General features: G+C 44.7%; 1 protein-coding gene across 4 annotated transcripts in view; it reads right to left on the bottom strand.

Annotated features, from left to right (window-relative positions):
- The window catches only part of PIGG (phosphatidylinositol glycan anchor biosynthesis class G (EMM blood group)), a 62,249-nt gene that overhangs the window by 33,647 nt on the left and 7,205 nt on the right, over positions 1–21,397 (bottom strand). For 2 of the 4 annotated variants that reach the window (XR_014520478.1, XM_083481397.1), the window contains exons 3-10: positions 18,303–18,512; positions 16,033–16,221; positions 13,888–14,032; positions 12,577–12,789; positions 11,239–11,456; positions 9,241–9,519; positions 5,032–5,486; positions 2,013–2,204 (exon numbers count right to left, since the gene is read on the bottom strand). Coding sequence is in view for 2 of the 4 variants with exons in the window: in XM_083481397.1 (XP_083337523.1) it covers positions 2,013–2,204; positions 5,032–5,486; positions 9,241–9,519; positions 11,239–11,456; positions 12,577–12,789; positions 13,888–14,032; positions 16,033–16,221; positions 18,303–18,512 (1,901 nt within the window). In the remaining 2 variants the exon portion in view is untranslated. Of the gene's footprint in view, positions 1–2,012; positions 2,205–5,031; positions 6,549–6,991; positions 9,520–11,238; positions 11,457–12,572; positions 12,790–13,887; positions 14,033–16,032; positions 16,222–18,302; positions 18,513–21,397 lie in introns of all 4 variants that reach the window. The other 2 variants (XR_014520479.1, XM_083481398.1) reach the window with 2 other exon arrangements.

The following is a 21,397-nucleotide window of genomic DNA, read 5'->3' on the forward strand; positions in this document are numbered from 1 at the left end:
GGGAAACATCAATTCAACCACCTCTCCTTAAAAGTTACAGGAATGCATCCTAGTGTTCCAGTTCGTACATGTAGCTACAAACACTCTCGAGATTTCTAGCTATTAAAATGAGTGCTCTCATTGACGTTCAGAAGCAGAAGTTTCTTGCTGTATTTTTAATGAACTTATTTATAGGCCAACTTTTGGGGCGTAGTCCAGTCAAGGAGGCATACATTTCATTATATATATATTTGTGTGTGTGTGTGTGTGTGTGTGTACGTGTGTGTGTGTGTATACAGTGGTACCTCTGGTTAAGTACTTAATTCGTTCTGGAGGTCCATACTTAACCTGAAACTGTTCTTCACCTGAAGCACCACTTTAGCTAATGGGGCCTCCTGCTGCTGCTGCACCACCGGAGCACGATTTCTGTTCTCATCCTGAAGCAAAATTCTTAACCTGAAGCACTATTTCTTGGTTAGCAGAGTCTGTAACCTGAAGCATATGTAACCTGAGGTACCACTGTATTTGTATGTGTATGTATATATATATGTGTGAGTGTGTGTGTGTGTGTGTGTGTGTATATATATATATATATATATATATATATACACACACACACACACACATATATATATGTCTGTGTGTGTGTACATATATATATATGTGTGTGTATATAAAAAACACTAGACAATTTTAAATGACAACAGTACAAAATGATTATAATATATCAACCCAGTTAAAGATGCATTTTAAAAAAAGAGCTGTTGTACTTCAGAAGCCTCAGACCACATGCCTCTAAACTGCTCTTCACACTGTAATGGCGATATTAAGCCATCAGCTTTAAGGGAGGAAGAGTCACACACGGAACCTGCAGCTTTGAAAGTTCAGTGGATTATGCTTCTGGCTTAGAAGCCCCCAAAGACATTTGTGAAAGGGCAGGTGGCTGCAACTAGGAAACGGAGAGATCTGCGGAACCTTGCTGTCAAACTGATCCCCAACTATCCCTCGCGTTGTCGTTTAACACTCAGCTGGTCGCCTGCAATGAGCCAACCATGTGTCTCCAAGCTGACTAGGTGTCTCCTCATTCCCACAGCGCATTATAGAATCACAGAAATGTAGAGTTGGAAGGGACCTGATGTTTACTCCTTCCTTGTAACATGAAGCCATTGGTTTGAGTCCTACCCTCCAGAGCAGGAGAAAACAAACTTAGCTCCATCTTCCATGTGACAGCCCTTGAGATATCTGAAAATGGCTATCTCCTCTAATTATGAATTATAATAATTCATTTAGTATAATAATTATTTGAATTAATTGAATTATTTGAATAATTATGTGAATTATAATAATTCAAATTCTATGGTGCTGGAGGAGACTCTTGAGAGTCCCATGGACTGCAAGAAGATCAAACCGATCCATTCTTAAGGAAATCAGCCCTGAGTGCTCACTGGAAGGACAGGTCCTGAAGCTGAGGCTCCAATACTTTGGCCACCTCATGAGAAGAGAAGACTCCCTGGAAAAGACCCTGATGTTGGGAAAGCTGGAGGGCACAAGGAGAAGGGAAGATAGAGGACGAGATGGTTGGACAGTGTTCTCAAAGCTACCAGCATGAGTTTGACCAAACTGCGGGAGGCAGTAAAGACAGGAGTGCCTGGTGTGCTCTGGTCCAGGGGGTCATGAAGAGTCGGACATGACTAAACAACAACATCTCCTCTAAACATAACCAAGTTCCTCAACTACAGGTCATAAGGCTTGGTTTCCAGACCCTTGATCATCTTGGTTGTCCTCCTCTGCACACGTTCCAGCTTGTCAATTTCCTCCTTAAATTGCGGTGCCCAGAACAGGACACAGTATTGCAGGTGTGGTCTGACCAAGGCAGAACAGTCTTACAGAGGCTTCCCATTTTGCAATGGTCCCTGGCAACCTGCAGAAACTCTTAAGGCTCATTCCCAAACCAACACACCGCTCGCTCGTATAACATTTCCTTTTAGACCTCGCAGTGTTAAGTACATTTACATAGCTGCTAATGAACTTACTTTGAAATATCTTTGCTGTCTCGTTGCCATGGAAATTCCACATTTCCAATGGCTGCCCGGTAACTGTACACTCCCAAGAGTCCAAGTGCCATTGCTATTTTTGAAACCAGAGAACATCTCCGCTGCACAAGAATAAAAATCATAACTAGAGATACAGATGCCACGAGAGAAAGTTCAGCTTTATGTTCAGAACTGCAAAAACAAGAATAATTTCAATTAGATCCATTTTAACAGATTCAGCTACTGCAAGTTCATTTTTTGAAATTGTTGGTTGGTTGGACCTGTATTAAAGTTGTTTATTGGGAAGGAGGCTGAAGAGTTAACTAGTTTCAACCTAAAAACAGCAAATCTCATACCTTGATATATATACTTTTGTCTAAATTGCATATTACTCAATGGAATTGCCTCTTGATTACAGCAGAGGAATTATCCCTATCCTAAACCTTAGATACAGATAGATACAGATATAGGTAATTATAACTAGATATATTTGCCCCAGCCAGTGTAAATTATTGGGATTTATTGCCCCATTGGGGGTTTTCCCAACAAAAGGTAATCCAAGGAAGAATTACAGCACAAACCTAACCATGTCTACTCAGAAGTAAGCCCTACTAAATTCAATAGGGTTTACTCACAGGTAAGTGGGTTCAGGATTGCAGCCTTAATACATTTCTTCTGCTATCACACACATGGATCTGCTTGGGGACAATTTTACTACCCTGAGAAAATTGGAATTGTGCTTGGGGTAGTCAAATGTTCCAAGCACCATTTGTAAAAGGGCTTTGCTTCCTCCCCCCCCCCCCCAATCTCTGCTCCAGCAAAAGAGCAGCTTTCTAGCCATTAGGGTTGCAAATATATTCTTCAAAGTGCAGTGCCAACACCTGGTGAAATTTCAGAAGTCACGAGTTCCAGCTCCTTGCCCCTCGTCACAATTTGCGGAAGCAGAATATCCAACGCAAAAATAAATAAATTAAAATAGTATCAAGCACAGCGTTATGCAAAACTAGAGAAATCTCACAAACTTGCCTAATTTATACAAGCGACATAATTCGGCTTTTTTTTTGCATCACAGAATTTGGATTGCCTTGGAGCAGAGTTTTCGCTGTATTTTTAGCATGGAGCACAGAGAACTATTCCTGCCATGGCATTCATTCTGGGTGCCTGGCACCTTCCTCCCCCCTACCTTATTTTTGCACATGAATATAACAAGGAAGTGTCATAGCTCAGTGATAGAACATCTCCCTGACGTTCAGAAGGTCCCAATCCTGGTGTCTCTAGGTAGGGCTGGGATAGACCTTGCCCAAAAACCTGGAGAGCCAGAGTGAGGGTGTGTAAACCAATGGTCAGACTCGGTATAAGGCAGCTTCACTGCAGATTTAGGGTGGGCTGCTACACAACGGCAGCTGACACTTAAGCCTTCATTTTTAGGCTTCCTTTAAAAATCTTATTTCACAGGCCAAGCGATTCTGTTGGAAAGAAGTTAAGGATCGGCAAGTTACCTCAGAAAGCATCATTTTCCCACCCAAGAGCAGGTAACTGTTTCCTAGATGGAAAAGGAAACTTTCTTTTTAAAAAGAAAGCAAGCAGATGCAAAGGAAGATTGTTCCAGTCTTTTGCAAAGCATCAAATAGATACAACTGCACTGCACGGGGCTGAACTAGATCAGGGTTTCTCAAACTCGGATCTCCAGTGGTTTTTGGACTACAACTCCCATCATCCCTAGCTAGTAGGACACATGATCATGGATGGTGGGAATTGTAGTTCAAAAACAGCTGGTGATCCAAGTTTGGGAAATACTGGCCTAGATGATCCTTTGGGTTGCTTCGAACTCTACAGTTCTATGAATCTAACTACCAAGTAGAGCTAGAGCAGCTTCATGATTAAACAGTGAACCAGGAAGCTGCCAGTTCAAATCTGGCCTCTGTCATGAACTCATTTAGTGGCCTTAAGTAATACACTGCACTATTGAGGCTCAGCACCCTATTGGCTAACTGGAGATAGAAAGGCAAGTCATGGGGAAGACTAGCCTGGCCCAGAGTTTCTCAAATTTGGGGTCCTCAGCTGTTGTTGGACTAGCCGTTGCTAGGCCGTGAACGTCATCCACTCATTCATTCTAGAGCAGCCTTTCTCGACCTGTGGGTCCCCAGATGTTGTTGAACTACAACTCCCATCACCCCTAGCTAGCAGAGCTCAGGGATGAAGGGAGTTGTAGTCCAACAACATATGGGTACCCACAGGTTGAGAACCGCTATAGAGACTGGCATAGAGGCTGCTTTGACCATGAGAGAGCTGGCACCACCCTGGCCTAGGCGCCAGGATTTTCATAAGATGGCGCTTGTTCTGACTGTGACGCTGGTGGTGAAGCTGTGCCTTGATTTGTAGAAAAAAAGCACTTGAGTGGTCAGACAAAACCCGCAGCAATTTCCAAAGTGGTCTGTAGAGTGCGGGGTGGAGGGGTGGGATGAAGTAACAGTGCTCCAGAGCCAAAGTCTGTTGCTCCGTGGCTTCAGAGGTAAGGGAACCTCCAGCCATATTCCAAATGGTACATCCCATCTTTCTCCCTCTGCATTGTCATTAACCTAGAAAACTATGGGGTTGCCATCTTCCTCCCTGGAAAAGTGCACAGAGGAAGAACATTCCACTGCCAAATTTTCAAAAACTGCATAACCTTTTCAGAGCCTTTGAGTGACACAGGGTAGATGGCTGACCTACGTTCCACTGTTTTGAAGGTTACCAAGAAAATATGAGGAAACCTTCCAAGGCATGGCATGAAACACAAACTCTTACAAATACTAGCTAATAAAGCTGCAAGATCCATAAAGTATCAATAGCTTGTCGCCCAAAAGAAAGACCTTTTGTTATGCTTCCCTACATAATAGTAGATTTTTTTTAATACCCTGCCTATCTGGTGGGGTTTTCCCAGCCACTCTACACCTCCCTGCAGGTGAACTACCATGTACAAGCCTTAATCCATCACCCCTCCTGCCAAAAACAAATACAGAGCAATTAAAATTCGCACCTTGTCAACCAGTGGCCAAAATCTGGCTTGTGAGCCCACTGAACTCCAGTCTGATTTAGCGAGCGAAGCAGACGGCAGCAAACGAGGACAACCCATGGAGTGGCCAACACCATCCACTTCTCGGAGCCCCTCGTGCTCTCGGAGTTGGCAGCCTTGCCCGTTTTCGGGGCGTCCTGCAGGTAGCCAGCATCATCCCTGTGGTGGTGGGCTCCTTTGACTTCTTCAGGGTTTGCTTTGGCTGAAGAGGGAAGCTGAAGATCGCAGTCTTTAGCCAGGAAATAGTGCCTGCAGGTCTCCTGGCAGAGGGCGAGGCAGAGGGTACTGACGAGGAAGTACCAAGTTTGGTGCTCCTCTTCAATGAAGCTGCTGGCGCCCAGACTTGACACATGGCCAACAGTGCCTGCCAGGATAAGCACGTCAAATTCAGACCAGCTGGAAGTAGCGGCAGCTGGATTCTGTGAAGAGGGGAGGGAGAAAAATGTGTTGGCGATATAATTTGGAAAGAATCCAACGCATCATTAGAGCCCGCCGGCATATAAAATTGCATGCATTGGCTTCTTCAACGACAACGGTATTTTTGTTACGTTTTATGTAATTCTCCTACATTCCTAGCCCAAAACAAGGTTAATTTCAGCGTAATTCAGAGCTGCTGTCAACATTCGGTTAATTGTGCCATTGAAACGGCTGCGCGTTCTCTTTCAAGGAGTGTGCAGGGCTCCTCTCTGAATAACCGGCATTACCATGTAAAGTTCGCATTGTCTCTCTAGCCACGCGACTGAGTATGAAGTGCCTCGATGTGGAACTAAAAATAGAAAATCTTTTCGCAATCAGAAAATTCTAAAGGAGGTAAGCAAGGAGCCGTTTCCCTGATCTCTTTAAATCTGCCCATTTTCCAGCGTGTTGCAAGGCAAGGGGAAAAACCCAACCATCTACAGTTGTTCATTTAGCTTCGCAGCTGCAGCAAGAATAATATTGATCCGCTGGTTATTACATTGCTCATACTAAAGCTATGGGTTTATTTCCTAAGCAGCAGCCAGGCAGGCAAGGCTACCTCGGAAATGGCTATTTTATATGTTAATTGCTGCAGAGTAACCGGGTTTAAGGATAGCTCTTCAGAAATCCTTGAGTGCACCCTTTTTTAGCAAACTGAAGTTCACTTAGCTCACGTGTTTCTCAAATTTGGGCCCCCAGTGGTTGTTGGACTACAACTCCTATCGTTCCTGACTAGCTAGGGATGATGGGAGTTGTAGTCCCAAGTTTGAGAAACACTGGCTTAGCTCTAAAAAAAACAAAACAACTCTGGAAAAGTGCAGTCAAGTAAAATAAATAGTTATCATCTGAACACTAATAAAACATGCAGAGAGAAATATATAAAAAATATCCAGCCATTCAGTTGACCAAAGTCATAGGCTTCAATGCTGTATGTTAGGCCTCTCAGACTTCACTGCCTAGGCAGTGCTTGAAAGGATCTTGATGTATATATGGGAAATAGAAAGACTGACTTGCTTATTCAGTTACTGCTCTAGTCTATGCATTCAATGTAATCAGTTTCGACTGCCAGAAGGTATCAGGAATAATAACTCTTTAACTACGGGTATATCAAAGAATATTTGCCACCTACGCTCAGACTTCTACGCAAGAAGATCAAACCTCTCCATTCTGAAGGAAATCAGCCCTGAGTGCTCACTGGAAGGACAGATCCTGAAGCTGAGGCTCCAATACTTTGGCCACCTCATGAGAAGAGAAGACACCCTGGAATAGAACCTGATGTTGGGAAAGACTGAGGGCACAAGGAGACGGGGATGACAGAGGACGAGATGGTTGGACAGTGTTCTCGAAGCTACCAGCATGAGTTTGACCAAACTGCGGGAGGCAGTGGAAGACAGGAGAGCCTGGCGTGCTCTGGTCCATGGGGTCACGAAGAGTCAGACACGACTAAACGACTGAACAACTAAACAACAACAACAATAGTTTTCTATGCATAAGCAGTATAGAAAAGTTTTCAGCAGATGCATAAATATCAGGGCACGGAAGAAGTCTGCTGAATTTCTATTGGCAGAGCATTGCACAGGGCAGGCAGGGCCAATGACACTAAAGGCTAAGTTTCCTTTGGCTGTCAGATAAGCCTTGCCAACTCAGGAGATGACGGACAATGCTCCTGCAGATGCACTAGGCAGCTGAGCTGGAAGGTAAGGTTTCAGAAAGTTCCTACCCTGGACCTAAGTTGTTCAGGGCTTTGTAAATTAATACTAAGACCTTGAGCATGACTCTGGAGTCAATGGGCAGCCAAGTGCAGATGTTTTAACCGGGGTGTCAAGTCATGGCCATGTGCCCCCCCCATCAGCAATCTGGCCATCAGATTCGCCACCAACTGGAGCTTCCAAGCTAGGCCCCCAAGGCAGCCCCACATGGAGAGCACTGCAGTAATTCAGCCTTGTGGTTACCAGCACATGGATTACAGTGGTCAGCCAGAGCCAAATCAACTAATTCAATGTACAGTAAAATGCTTGTATGCCCTTTTTCCTACTCAATTTCCATACAGTTGTACCTCTAGTTGCAGACTTAATCCGTTTCGGGTTGCCGTTTGCACCCCAAAAAGTCCAGAATTAGAGCACCTCTTCTGAGCGGCGTGATTGAGCGTTTCTGTGCATGCACAAAGCACGCAGATCGCTTCTGCACATGTGTGAAGCATGCAGATTGCTTCTGCGTGGGCGGCGAACCCAGAAGTAAACACTTCCAGGTTTGCCACATTCGTAAGCTGAAAGTCCGTAACAAGAGCGGAACACAACACGAGGCCTGACTGTATTATCAAAACCTCAATGTTAAAATTCTGAAGAAGTGCACAAGGCTAACCTACAAGTCAAGGGAAGTTACCACTGTTAACCTAAAGGTAATCTTTAATGCTTTCTTTTCAATCTCTCATACAGCGACACCACCGGAACCAATGTAGCTTTAAAAGGTTTGCTCATAAACTCACAGCTGTACTGATTTTGGTGCTCACCAATTCCATCATCATCACCCGTTCCAAGCTAAGGTTCCCCATAGCTTGCACACTTCTGCCCATGTACATAAACTGGTCAAAAAAAGGGGTTTGAGTCAAAGGGAGGGGCTTAATTTCCTTCCCCTTTTTCTGTGCTAGTTTTCCCCCGTCACAATTTTATGCCACTTTTATACAAAACTACTGTATTCCCAGAGCGCTTTTGCAAGAAACTGCATGTTAAAAAGCAGTTAAACTGAAATCTATCAACGTGACTTCAAAACTAGGGTTTTCATTACCGCTCCGGTATAAAAATCGGATAACATGGATTACTGGGAGAAGCAGCTTTCATGCAAAGACTAAAAGATGCCCGTTAAAGCTCTGCAGAAGAGCCGAGCCAGCAGCTCCACCACCACTAATCTCCCTGAACTCTGCTCTTAGGCACTGGTAATTTAGTCATTATAACTGAGAGCAGCTTACCTTTCAGGCAGCAATATCACCACTGTGGCAAATCGATGTTCGCAATTCGCCACGCTAAGATCATTTGTATCAGCCTTGGACTGCAAGACCTCACCAACCTAGCATGTTGAGGAGCAGTAGGTGGGTTTAAAAAAATAAAATTAAACAGGCAACGGAAAAGCAAAGAAGTGGGAGTCGTTTAATGTCCAATTCCAGCCTGGGGTTGGTCTGGGGAGAGAGACCATCCTATTTAGATTTCCAGGGCAGTATGCAACTAACTGTATAGCAGTACAAATACAGTAACAACACCAATGCACTTGTTAGCACGCTTTCTACAAGCTAAAATGCCTGGGACTAAAAGAAACGCTTTTGCTTAGCATGGAAAAGATTGCGACGTAGGTGCCAGGTCAGTCTCATTAAGGAGAACATTGTGGGCTCGTCTGCCTATCAGGGGCTACCGACAGGCAGAAGTGGTGCTGCGGAACATGAATGTGCAGCATGCTGGTGCACGATGTATGCTTTTCCTTGCAAAGGTTTAAAGCAGTGTTCCCTAACCTTGGGTCTCCAGCTGTTTTTGGACTACAACTCCCATCATCCCTCGCTAGCAAGGATGATGGGAATTGTAGTCCGAAAACAGCTGGAGACCCGTGTTTGGGAAACACTGGTTTAAGTTACCATGTGAAAGGTGTAGTGGTTTTCCGAAGCAACGAGGCACAAGAAAAGTACAGATCCACATTCCCCGGCAGCTTAAATTACATTCCTGTATCTATTACCTTTGCCATTTGTTTGGGGTTCACAAGCACCTTTTCCAGGGCAGAGAGAATGACGCAGAGAAGCCCGGAAATCAGCATGATCACTCCAATGGCTGTTAGCCAGGAGATGCTGCAGAAATAGCACGAGCTCTCCGTCGAAGTGCACACGACGACATGAACCGCACAGAGCATCAGGCATGTCAGGTAGAACAGCAGAGAGCACAATGGGGAGAGGGGCACTTCCAGTTCCGCCCTGCTGCTTAGAGCTTTTGCGGTACTCAAGAGTAGCAGCACCAGCACCTAGGAGGAGAAAGCAAGCAAGAACATCCCATGAGAGTCTAGAACTCAAAACTGGTGAAAGGAGCAGTTTTTTGGGTTTTCTGACCATTACGTTTCCATCCTGCCTTTCCTCCAATGGCCTCAAGGGGGCGTACCTGGTCCTCCCCACTGCACACCTCCATTTTGTCCTTTCAACAACCCTGTGAGCTGGGCTAGGCTGAGAGATGGTGACTGGCTCAAGGTCACCCAGTGGCCATGGCTGAGTGGGGATTTGAACTCGTGGTCTCCCAGGTCTTAGCCCAACACTCTCGTGCCCCTATACCACTCTGGCTCTTTTTTATATTTAGTTAGGGTCCTGCATTATTTCACATTGTGCATGGCACAAGGGACAGACCAGACCGGCGGACTTCTCAAACTACCCAGCATGCCAAGCAAGACAGCGTTTCTCTGCATCTACAGCTCGTGAGAATTTTGGGAGCAAAGGCAAGACTTGCTCTTTTGCCGAATGCTATAGCGTTTGCGCTATGGGTTAAACCACAGAGCCTAGGGCTTGCCGATCAGAAGGTCGGCGGTTCTAATCCCCACGACGGGGTGAGCTCCCGTTGCTCGGTCCCTGCTCCTGCCAACCAAGCAGTTCGAAAACACATCAAAGTGCAAGTAGATAAATAGGTACCGCTCCGATGAGAAAGTAAACAGCATTTCCGTGCGTTGCTCTGGTTCGCCAGAAGCGGCTTAGTCATGCTGGCCACATGACCTGGAAGTGTACGCCGGCTCCCTCGGCCAATAAAGCGAGATGAGCACCGCAACCCCAGAGTCAGTCACGACTGGACCTAATGGTCAGGGGTCCCTTTACCTTTACCTATAGCGTTTGAGCCGCAGATTCTATGGCCAGCATCCGACAGGAAAAACACACACAAAATATTTCCCCACGCTCATAAGAGTTTCAGGCTTGGGTCTCTCAAATAGCAGCCCCTTCCCAATGCCACGTAGGAAAACAAAACTTTGGAAACTGCGGAGAAAGTCTGCAATCCAGCATGGGGCGTCTTGCACGTACAAGATTTTCGACGCAAATATAGGCAGCGTGGATCAAGATAGTGAAGCTTTCGCTACTGTCAGAAAAACAGTATTTTTATAAAGGTAAAGGGACCCCTGACCATTAGGTCCAGTCGTGGCCGACTGTGGGGTTGCGGCACTCATCTCACTTTACTGGCCAAGGGAGCCGGCGTACAGCTTCTGGGTCATGTAGCCAGCATGACTAAGCCGCTTCTGGCGAACCAGAGCAGCGCACGGAAACGCCGTTTACCTTCCCGCCAGATCTACTTGCACTTTGATATGCTTTTGAACTGCTAGGCTGGCAGGAGCAGGGACTGAGCAACGGGAGCTCACCCCGTCACGGGGATTCGAACTGCTGACCTTCTGATCGGCAAGTCCTAGGCTCTGTGGTTTAACCCACAGTGCCACCCGCATCCCAGTATTTTTATACTGCCCATATGAAAACCAGAGACAACACATGTAAGGTGCAAGGCCAGGTCAGCGACTTCTGAAGAAAGATCCCCCTGCTCCTTGCCAATATGTTCCCACCTAAATTTGAGTCAAGAGGCTGGTGCTGTGTCAGCTTGTTTCAGAGCATGAACAAAGTACTTTCTAAGTAGGTGAACCACCCAACTTGAAAAAGAGATAATGTAAGTGACTTATTGACTGAACTGAAAATTTGGATGGCTACAGTAGACTCAACCGTACCTCCAGAACAATGATGGTTCCCACTATCATTGAATACGTGTCATATTGTGCCACTTGCTTGCTCAAGGAAGAGCTCAGGACCCTGATGGCCTCTAAATACTGCCTGAGAACTTTTTTGCCAAGGTTTCTGAGGACTTCCGAGGTGTTCCCTTCCAAATACAGCTTGATCCAACTTCCATGGGATTTTTCCGCCATCTTAAACTGCTGGAATCCAGGATCTAGTCACAAGAGACATTAACGCAGACCGGAAAGTTATTCGAGGGATCTGCAGAAAGGATTCTTCTTACTTGCATCGAGACATAAAGGTGTGCAATGGTTCCCTCGCAACCACTGAGTTGCAAACTCGCTTTTAAAAACAGAATCCGAAACACAGTTTGCAAAGAAACCCAAGTAAGTGTTTATGAGCACTTTAAACCACAGTTAAAGCTAACAACCCATTTGTTTTATACACTGTTCAAACTAAATTAAAATAAGGATTAATAACAGATAAATTAATAGGATATGAATTTGCTGAATTAATTTTTAAAAGGGATACAAGAACGGGAGACGTGAGGAAGTCGGGAAAATAAGTTAATTGAAGATGAGAAACTAAGAAAGAGGGAATTTTTGTTTTTTGTTATTATATGTGTTTTTATCTCCTTTTTCTTTTTCTTTTGATGTGTTCAATGTTTCTATTTTTGTATTGTATTGCTTTTTGTGATTTTGTATTTTCTTTGTCTTGGTATATTTTCTTGAATGCTTTTCTATTGTGAAAACTTAATAAAATATTTATAAAAAACAAACTAACTAACTAAATTAAAATAAATAAGGGAGAGGAGCTACCATTTCCCTCTGCAGGCAGGATTTAAATGAGAAAATTACAAAATGCCTCAGCCTGATGTCCAAACTGTAGCAGAAACTGACCAACGGCAGGTTCTGCCTTAAGAGGAGGGAACCATCCCTGACTGTTGAGTCACAAGAACAAGAGTTGTTTTTGATCCTGTCTCTCTCCTGTCATGCTACAAAAATCATATTTCAATCCCCTAACAATCAGAATACAGTGGTAGCTCGGGTTACATATGCTTCAGGTTACAGACTCCGCTAACCCAGAAATATTACCTCAGGTTAAGAACTTTGCTTCAGGAAGAGAACAGAAATCGCATGGTGGCAGCAGGAGGCCCCATTAGCTAAAGTGGTGCTTCAGGTTAAGAACAGTTTCAGGTTAAGAACGGACCTCCGGAACAAATTAAGTTCTTAACCCGAGCTACCACTGTATTGTTATTTCTTCAAAGCAGGTTTCCTGTGGGTTAAGAATGTTTCGACAGCTATCATAAAAAGCGCAGACATTAACTTACTTGCCTTTTTCATAGGTAGCCATGTTCTCCTGGAGGAGTCTGCTAAGCTGGAACCCATTTAAATGCAAGTACCGCAGCTGTTCTCTCACCGTCTTCTGCTGCACGACAGGCAGCAAAAGCTGCCCGACGCTGTTCCGTGAGATGGGCAAGCCAAGGCCTATGGCCAGCGTGACGGCCAGGTCAGTCTGCTGAACAAGCTCTGGAGGTTTCAGGAGACCTGAGAGGAGAAAGATGCCAGCTAAGACTTCCCCGGCTTGCCTTCCCAAAAATATGATAAATGCAAAGAGGTATTTGCTACAGTCATTTTCCTTCTGATCACAGAATTGTAGAGTTGGAAGGGACACCAAAGGATCAACTAGACCAACCCCCTGCAATGCAGAAATATGCAGCTGTCCCATAGGGGGCTTGAACCTGCAACCTTGGCATTATCAGCGCCACGTTTTAACCAAAACAGATCAAGATTCTCCCCATTATTACCTTCCTAAGAGAGTAAAGTGCTGGAGCCGTTCATAGCTGTAATAATAATAGTAAGAGGAGGAGGAGTAGTAGTAGTAGTAGTAATAATAATAATAATAATAATAATAATAATAATAATAATAACAACAACCTCTAACCTGGTGCCCTGCAGATATTTTAATCACTACACCCAGAAGTTTCACTGTGATACCTAAAGCTGAGGGGAGTGGTAGTCCGAGGAAAAAAGGAAAAGAAAAAACCTGCAGTGCGGAAGGGCGATTACTGACATTTTTTATTTATTATTATTTTGACAAAGTAATAATCATAAATAAATAAGGGGGGGAAATGTGCACCCCAGCACCGAGGCCATTCCATTGCAACTATCCAACCTCCCAAAATTTCAACACCTCTCGCGATGGTTTGACCCCTTTCCATTTTAACAGTACAAATTCTACAAATACCTTCCCTATCTCCTCAAAATCATTTCTCCTGCATATTCCTTGTCTTACCTTAATGGCACATGTTAATTGATCATTAATAGCTATATACCACAGTTCTTAGTACCATTCTTCCATTTTATATTCGACCTTGCCCCTTCCACTTCCTAGCTATAATAATTTGTGCAGCTGTCCTGACGTTATTAATGCTAGGGCTACCACAGACCTGAGACATTTTAAACTCTTTTTTCTGAAAGAAGGCTGTCTGTCTACCAGGACACGTTAAGCAGGCCTTTCTAAAATTGCGTCATTTCACAAGCATTTCGCAAGGGAGCAGCTACTCCTCTGCAGCACTTTTTAATAAAAGCAGCTGGATCTCTTTATTGAAATAAGAGCACCGGCAAGAGGAATCCAGCCCTTACCCCCGGCCCTGTCGAAAGCAGAGCTGACGAAAAGCAGGGGCGTTCGCACTTCGCCCTCCGAGGATCCCCCGTGGCTCCCTGTTTCGGACATCCCATGGTCGCCGCACACAACAAGCAGGTGGGGTGAAGTCACCTCTCCCTCCTCCTGCAAAGGAAGCAAATTGCAGAGGGCTTAGTGGGGGCGATTGACATACTCCTTTGACCATCTCGTTTCCTTAACTCACAACATCTAAGCTCAGAAAACACAGGCGGTCGTAGTCAAAACCATTTGAGCAGGAACAGGGCACCCATGGCGCTGTAGAAGCTGCTGGGGGGTCCAGCTCCCCATGCTGGCTGGGGCAGATGGGAAGTGGAGGCCAACAATGTGTGGAGGGCAGGCCAGGTTCCCCATCTGCAGTTTGAGGAATGGCTGCCATTCAGCCAATTGTTTGTTTTTTATTTATCTATTGGATTTATATACCGCCCTTTGTCATAAGACCTCAGGGCAGTTCACAGAATTAAATACAGGATAAAAACAAGTAAATACGGTGGTGCCCCGCAAGACGAATGCCTTGCAAGACGGAAAACTCGCTAGACGAAAGAGTTTTCCGTTTTGGAGGTGCTTCGCAAAACGAATCTCCTATGAGGTTGCTTCGCAAGGCGAAAATGTCTTGCGAGTTCCTGCAGGTTTTTTTTTCCTTTTCCCCCCTTTTTCTAAGCCGCTAAGCCGCTTATCAGCTGATCTGATAAGCTGATAAGCCGCTAAAAGCCGCTAATAGCGCTAATCCGCTAATCCGTCAATGGGCTTGCTTCGCAAGATGAAAAAACCGCTAGACGAAGAGAATCACAGAACGGATTCTTTTCGTCTTGCGAGGCACCACTGTACGTAGAACAAAACAGCAAAGCAATACTCCCCCATTCCCACAGACACATTTAAAAGGCTGTAGAATATTAAGCAGCCAAAGGGCCAGTTGAAGAGGAAAGTTTTTGCCTGGTGCCTAAAAGTATATAATGAAGGTGCCGGGCGAACATCCCTGGGGAGAGCATTTCACAAACGGAGGGCCACTACAGTGGTACCTTGGAAGTCGAGCGGAATCCGTTCCGGAAGTCCGTTCAACTTCCAAAATGTTCAGAAACCACGGCGCGGCTTCCTATTGGCTGCAGGAAGCTGCTGCAGCCAATCGGAAGCCGCAGAAGCCACGTCGGATGTTCGGGTTCCAAAGAATGTTCACAAACCGGAATACTCACTTCCAGGTTTGCGGCGTTTGGGAACCAAAATGTTTGAGTCGCAAGGTGTCTGGCAACCAAGGTACAGCTGTACTGTTCACCCAAAAGAAAAAGGCAGAGAGCAGCACCATGGCACATGTAGTTTGTGCCACACAGCACAGACAGGACTCCCCCCACCACCAAAAAGGCACCTATTTCTCCTCAAACACTAGAGCAGTTTCAGAGGGCATTTCCTTAATGGCTTCGGAAGTACAGAGAGTCCCCCAACGCATCGGGGATTGAGGGAGGATGGAATAATTTCCAGATCAGGTGGCATTCTCAGATTTGAGCATCACTTTTACAAGTAACTAAGCCACAAACTCCCCCCCCTTTTTTTTTTACACACCCTGGTAGAAGTTGGCAGTTGGTTCTTTTCCCTTATGGAGCTTTAAGGTCACTGAACACATTTCACTGGAAAAAGGTGCAATCTGAGTTGTGTGTATTACACACAGGTGCCCTTGCCGAGAGAGCTGCCATTGGATGCAGCTTCGTGTTGAGTTGTCAGGTGGTGGCAAACATGGATTTGCCTTTGCATAACGACTGAAATAGCCATGAACGCCTGAAAACAGCCTTTGCATAATGCCTGAAATTGTGCCACATGCATTGATGAAGTTTTTAATTGTTAGGATTACTCGTATCCTTAACACATTGGCCAAGATTTTCAAGGGCATCAGGTTAACTTGCCCCAAACGTCAAAGGCGACAGCACCACGAAGGCAGTAAACCTATGTACATTTGCCTGAGAGTAAGCCTCACTACATTTTGTGGGACTTTCTTGCAAGTAAGCATGCATTGGGACAGGCTGATAAGTGTATAAATGCCATTGGATAAAAACCTAAGGCTTCATATGCTGTTCCTATTCTCATGATTAAATTTACATCAATATATATATGCATGCTACCTTGGAGAGGAGAGAAGTATGAATCTTCTTGATGATGTTATCCATTTCAGAAAGCTTTGGCCCTATTAAAGGGCTGTGCGGTCCACTCAGATGACCAATATGGTCCAGCCCCAAGTAGTGAAGGATGAGCAAATCCCAGTCTTCTCTTTTCATCACATTATCCAAGTGTCTGGTAACATTATCATCAACCTTAAGAGGGAAAGGAAAAGCAAAGGCCGGTTGAAACTCCTACGCCATCTTAATTTTTCAAGCTTGCAGTTTATACAGTCTGCAGAATCCAAGGGGAAAAGCTGTTCCTGGACTTTATCACACTGCAATGATTCCGATCATTTCCTACACAAGAGGGGAAATTGCACACTAAAGGGAGAAGTCAAGGCTGAATGTCTCTCACAGACACGCTCATTTTCTAAATACAATGAGCTGTTTTCAACTGGGGAGCGTTCAAACATGATGCCCCTCTCCTCTGGAGTGTTGGAGTCCAAGAAACACTATAGAACAGTGTTTCCCAAACTTGGGTCGCCTGCTGTTTTTGGACTACAACTCCCATCATCCCTAGCTAGCGAGACCAATAATCAGGGATGATGGGAATTGTAGTCCAAAAAAACCCCACCTGGAAACCCAAGTTTGAGATACACTGGTATAGAAGGATCTTTAGGCAGATGGCCAGTTAATAAGAATTAAGTAACCATGTGGACCTAACTGAATTTCTCAGCCTCTAAGCACAGCATTTTGCAGGTTAACTGGTTCTCTGAATCAGAGCACACTCAGCCGCAATCCACAAGACCAGGCTGCCAATCCTCATGCTACCAAAGCAGTGGCAGAAGTTTTAAACTCCTACAACAGACGCAGAGACTATACCTTTCAAAACATTGTTATAATAATAATAATAATAATAATAATAATAATAATAATAATAATAATGTCAAGTGCATCAACTTGGGAAGAGCCAGAGATCATGGCACGGTTTTCACAGAGGGAACTCAATCTTTGGCATCTCCAGTTAGAAGGCTCTTGTAAAAACCCTTCCAGGAACACTTGAAAAAGCTGGGCTCTCCCCATTGGCTCAGCTAGGACAAAGCGCCATTTTGTTTCTTCCCTGCCAGAACCATCTCTTGAAGAGATTCTCTGCCTGGTCATTAACATAACCATATGAAAAAGGCAATATTCAAGTAAGTTATTTTCCTCTTCTCCCTAGCTTCCTTGTATCTCATGTATCCGTTGTTTTAAAATAAATAAATAGTATTGAGTTCTTTGGTAGAAAAGGCAACATATAAAACATAGTAAATACAAAATTAAAAGGGACCGGAAAGAGCCCTGCCTGAAGTTCTAGAGAACCGTTCCAAGTGAACCAGTTGTAAAAAAGGTAAAGGACCCCTGACAGTTAAGTCCAGTCGCAGACGACTCTGGGGTTGCGGCGCTCACCTCGCTTTAGAGGCCGAGGGAGCCGGCGTTTGTCTGCAGACAGTTTTTCCGGCTCATGTGGCCAGCATGACTAAGCCACTTCTGACGAACCAGAGCAGTGCACAGAAACACCATTTACCTTCCCACCGGAACGGTACCTATTTATCTATTTCCACTTTTGGCGTGCTTTCGAACTGCTAGGTTGGCAGGAGCTGGGGCAGAGCAACGGGAGCTCACCCCGTTGTGGGGATTCAAACCGCCAACCTTCTGATCAGCAAGCCCAAGAGGCTCAGTGGTTTAGACCACAGTACCACCGCCGTCCTTTTGGACCAGTTGTACTTGCTGCAAACAGCAATTCCAAAGCCTTCGAGGGTTTGTGCAGGCCAGGGCAGGGCTGAGGAATCAGTGGTCCTCAAGATGATGTTAGACTCCAACCACCATCAGCTGCAGCCAATGCTCAGCAATGATGGGAGTTGGAGTTTGGAATCTTCTGGAGGGCTACAAGCTCTCCATTCCTGAGCTAAAGTAAGGAATGCCATCCTGCAATTTTGTGACGACAACATATGGAGCTTTTAGTAGTTTGTCACAATGGGAAGGCAGGGCCTGTCAATTATTTGACTGCCTCCAATTGCAAAAGAAACCACCAAAAACAGCAACGCAGACATGAAAAACATACCCATTTTAGAAATGTGGCAACTAAAACATGCTTTAGAATATCACAGATCAATCCAGCTTTTTTTACTAGGAGCTAATACACAGATCTTCAAGAACACATAGGCAAAAATAAATCAAATTTTCACACAGTAATCGTTTGCACACAAACCTAACAATGCAATTACTTACATCACTGTACCGGAGCATTTTCTTACCTCAGTATAGTCCGAGACAAAAAAAGATGTTGTTCCATCATATTCCACAAACTGCTTTGGAAATAATCGGACCCAAGTATCATCACCATAGAAGATTATCCTTTTCCCAGCTGCTTTGGCCTGCTGTATCAAGTTGTCTTCCAGCAAGGCTGGAGAATTGAGATTCATGATGACATCGATGAAACCCGGGATGCTCCCCGTTGTCAGTGCCTGAAAACAGATGCCCCAAAAGCAGAGGGGGAAACATCTTGATAGGGTTTGAGAAAAGGACGAGACAGCCTTAGGACAAGGGTACATGGACAGGAAAGAAATGTTATTACAATCATCTGTAACAGGCTTGATGAACCAACTCTGAGAAACTTAAAAACAAACAAACCCAGAGAGAACACATCTACACAACTGCCAAGGAAGTCTCTGTTAGATATGTACACAAGGCTAGCCAATGTGGTATCCTCCAATTGTTGCTGGATTCCTCCCTCCCATCACCCCACAGTCAGCATGGCCGAGGTTCAAGGGTGATGGGAATCTTAGCCTAGCATTATGTGCAAACCCAGAAACAACGGGTTCATTATTCAGTTGTAAGCCAGGATTCCCAGTTCACACACAATGCAAAGCTGAGATTATTTATAACATTTTCCTTCAGTCCACAGTCCAAATTAACCAGAGGAACAGAGCTTTTCAATGGCATTCTCACTAACCAGTTGAGAGGGGTTTTCAATTAATTTGCTAAAATGAACTGAGCCTGTTGGATCAACTGAGTTTTGGCCACATAATCACCTATAGTTAATGTTACTCTCTGTTTATATGTGGTGTTTTGGCCACAAAGGCCCCAGGTTGCTCAAATGGGTTGGCTCAAATAATACAACTAAAAAAAAAATTAAGAAAAGAACATCTTGACATTTTTAAAAATGTGAGAGAAACCAAATGTCATCAAGTCTCATCTGTCTTGTTGTTGTTTAGTCGTTTAGTCGTGTCCGACACTTCGTGACCCCATGGACCAGAGCACGCCAGGCACTCCTGTCTTCCACTGCCTCCCGCAGTTTGGTCAAACTCATGCTGGTAGCTTCGAGAACACTATCCAACCATCTCGTCCTCTGTCGTCCCCTTCTCCTTGCGCCCTCCATCTTTCCCAACATCAGGGTCTTTTTCCAAGGGGTCTTCTCTTCTCATGAGGTGGCCAAAGTATTGGAGCCTCAGCTTCAGGATCTGTCCTTCCAGTGAGCACTCAGGGCTGATTTCCTTCAGAATGGATCGGTTTGATCTTCTTGCAGTCCATGGGACTCTCAAGAGTCTCCTCCAGCACCATAATTCAAAAGCATCAATTCTTCGGCGATCAGCCTTCTTTATGGTCCAGCTCTCACTTCCATACATCACTACTGGGAAAACCATAGCTTTAACTATACGGACCTTTGTTGGTAAGGTGATGTCTCTGCTTTTTAAGATGCTGTCTAGGTTTGTCATTGCTTTTCTCCCAAGAAGCAGGCGTCTTTTAATTTTGTGACTGCTGTCACCATCTGCAGTGATCATGGAGCCCAAGAAAGTAAAATCTCCCAATGGGGGCTAGCACCCTACAACTCCGCTCTAGTTGCTCCCATCACTTTATGACCCTCCGTATGCGTGGAGATAGTGGAAGCGAGGACCAAAGGCAAGACTCTCCCTAGGACTGGCATAGCCCCTTCTGCCTCTGAGACTCCCTGAATCTCTCCTCCCACCTCCTTTCCCCTTGTCTCTGGGTGCCCAGTCTCTTCCCCTTGTCTCTCCTTGGCACCTTCCTCACGGGTTGCACAAAACCCCACATATCACTGGCCCCTTCCCCCAGATCATCATCCAGCTCCCCTGCTTCCTCTGCCTGCACATCCCTCCCCTCTCCTCAGACTTCTGCCCATCCCCAATATTGGACTTGGAAAGATTCCAGCTGTACAGCAAAAACGAGACAAGGAAAAGACACGACAAGCACCGAGTGCCGTTTCACAACACACAAAATTAAAAAGTTGATCAACTGCGCTGTAGCTGTTGTGCATCATTTACAGAATCCATTCACCAAAATTAAAAGAAACCGATACTTAAGACAAATTGTGATGACGGCCACTTTCCGAAGCAGACAATCAATCCTCACAGGCATCTATTTTGGGACAGAGATTGCAATGTCTTTTTTTGGAAACTTCACAGTAAGTTTTAAGGGCACAAGATGAATTAATTGCAACGGCTCATTAAGTTCTAATAACACAGTTCTTGATGTTGTCAGAGTATTTAATTAGAAACTCATTTAATATTAGTACTGAGGAATTATTATCCTGATGCACAAAATAGTATAGTCGTACCTTGGAAGTCGAACAGAATCCATTCCGGAAGTCTGTTTGACTTTCAAAGCTTTCGACTTCCAAATCGCGGCTTCTGGTTGGCTGCAGGAAGCTCCTGCAGCCAACTGGAAGCCCCATCGGACGTTTCGGCTTCCAAAAGAATGTTCAAAAACCAGAACAGTCACTTCCGGGTTTCGATTGTTCAGGAGCCAAAACATTCAGGAACTAGGCTGTTTGAAAACCAAGGTACAACTGTAGTATGCATTCCTTGCTATAGAGATTCCTGAGAGTTGCATATCTTATTTTGTCTTTAGAATAGAAAAGTTCGTTTTATTTTGCCCATTCCTATGTCTCTGACAGCTCAATAAGGCCCCCATCAAGGTCTACGTACTACTGAATTTGACTTTCAGTCTTTAAGCTGTAATTGGTTACAAAAATAGGTGGAAGACTTTCTCTAAATTATTTCTTAACAATTTCCAATTGTGTCTATATTTAATGTAAATTGCTTGTATGGTACAGTTTACACATCACCAACAGCCAAACTGTGGCTTACTGGGATTGCACAAACCTGCAGGCTCCAAGACAGGAACTTGCAGTCCCTTTGCTCCTCCCTGATCTTCTTCATTCCTGTGCCATACTGAGCTAACCTAAGACCAAACCTGGGCTGCTTCTTGCAGTTAGTGATGGGAAAGCTTAATTATGTCCCTGGGTTCAGTCAACACACTAAACACAGCCCAGAGTGGTGCATGAGTAAAAAAAGACGAGGGGGGGAGCATTTCAAAATCTTTTGTGAGA

The sequence above is a fragment of the Podarcis liolepis genome (genome assembly GCF_965112155.1).
Source record: "Podarcis liolepis genome assembly, chromosome: 17".
In the NCBI taxonomy this organism is placed as follows: Eukaryota; Metazoa; Chordata; class Lepidosauria; order Squamata; family Lacertidae; genus Podarcis; species Podarcis liolepis.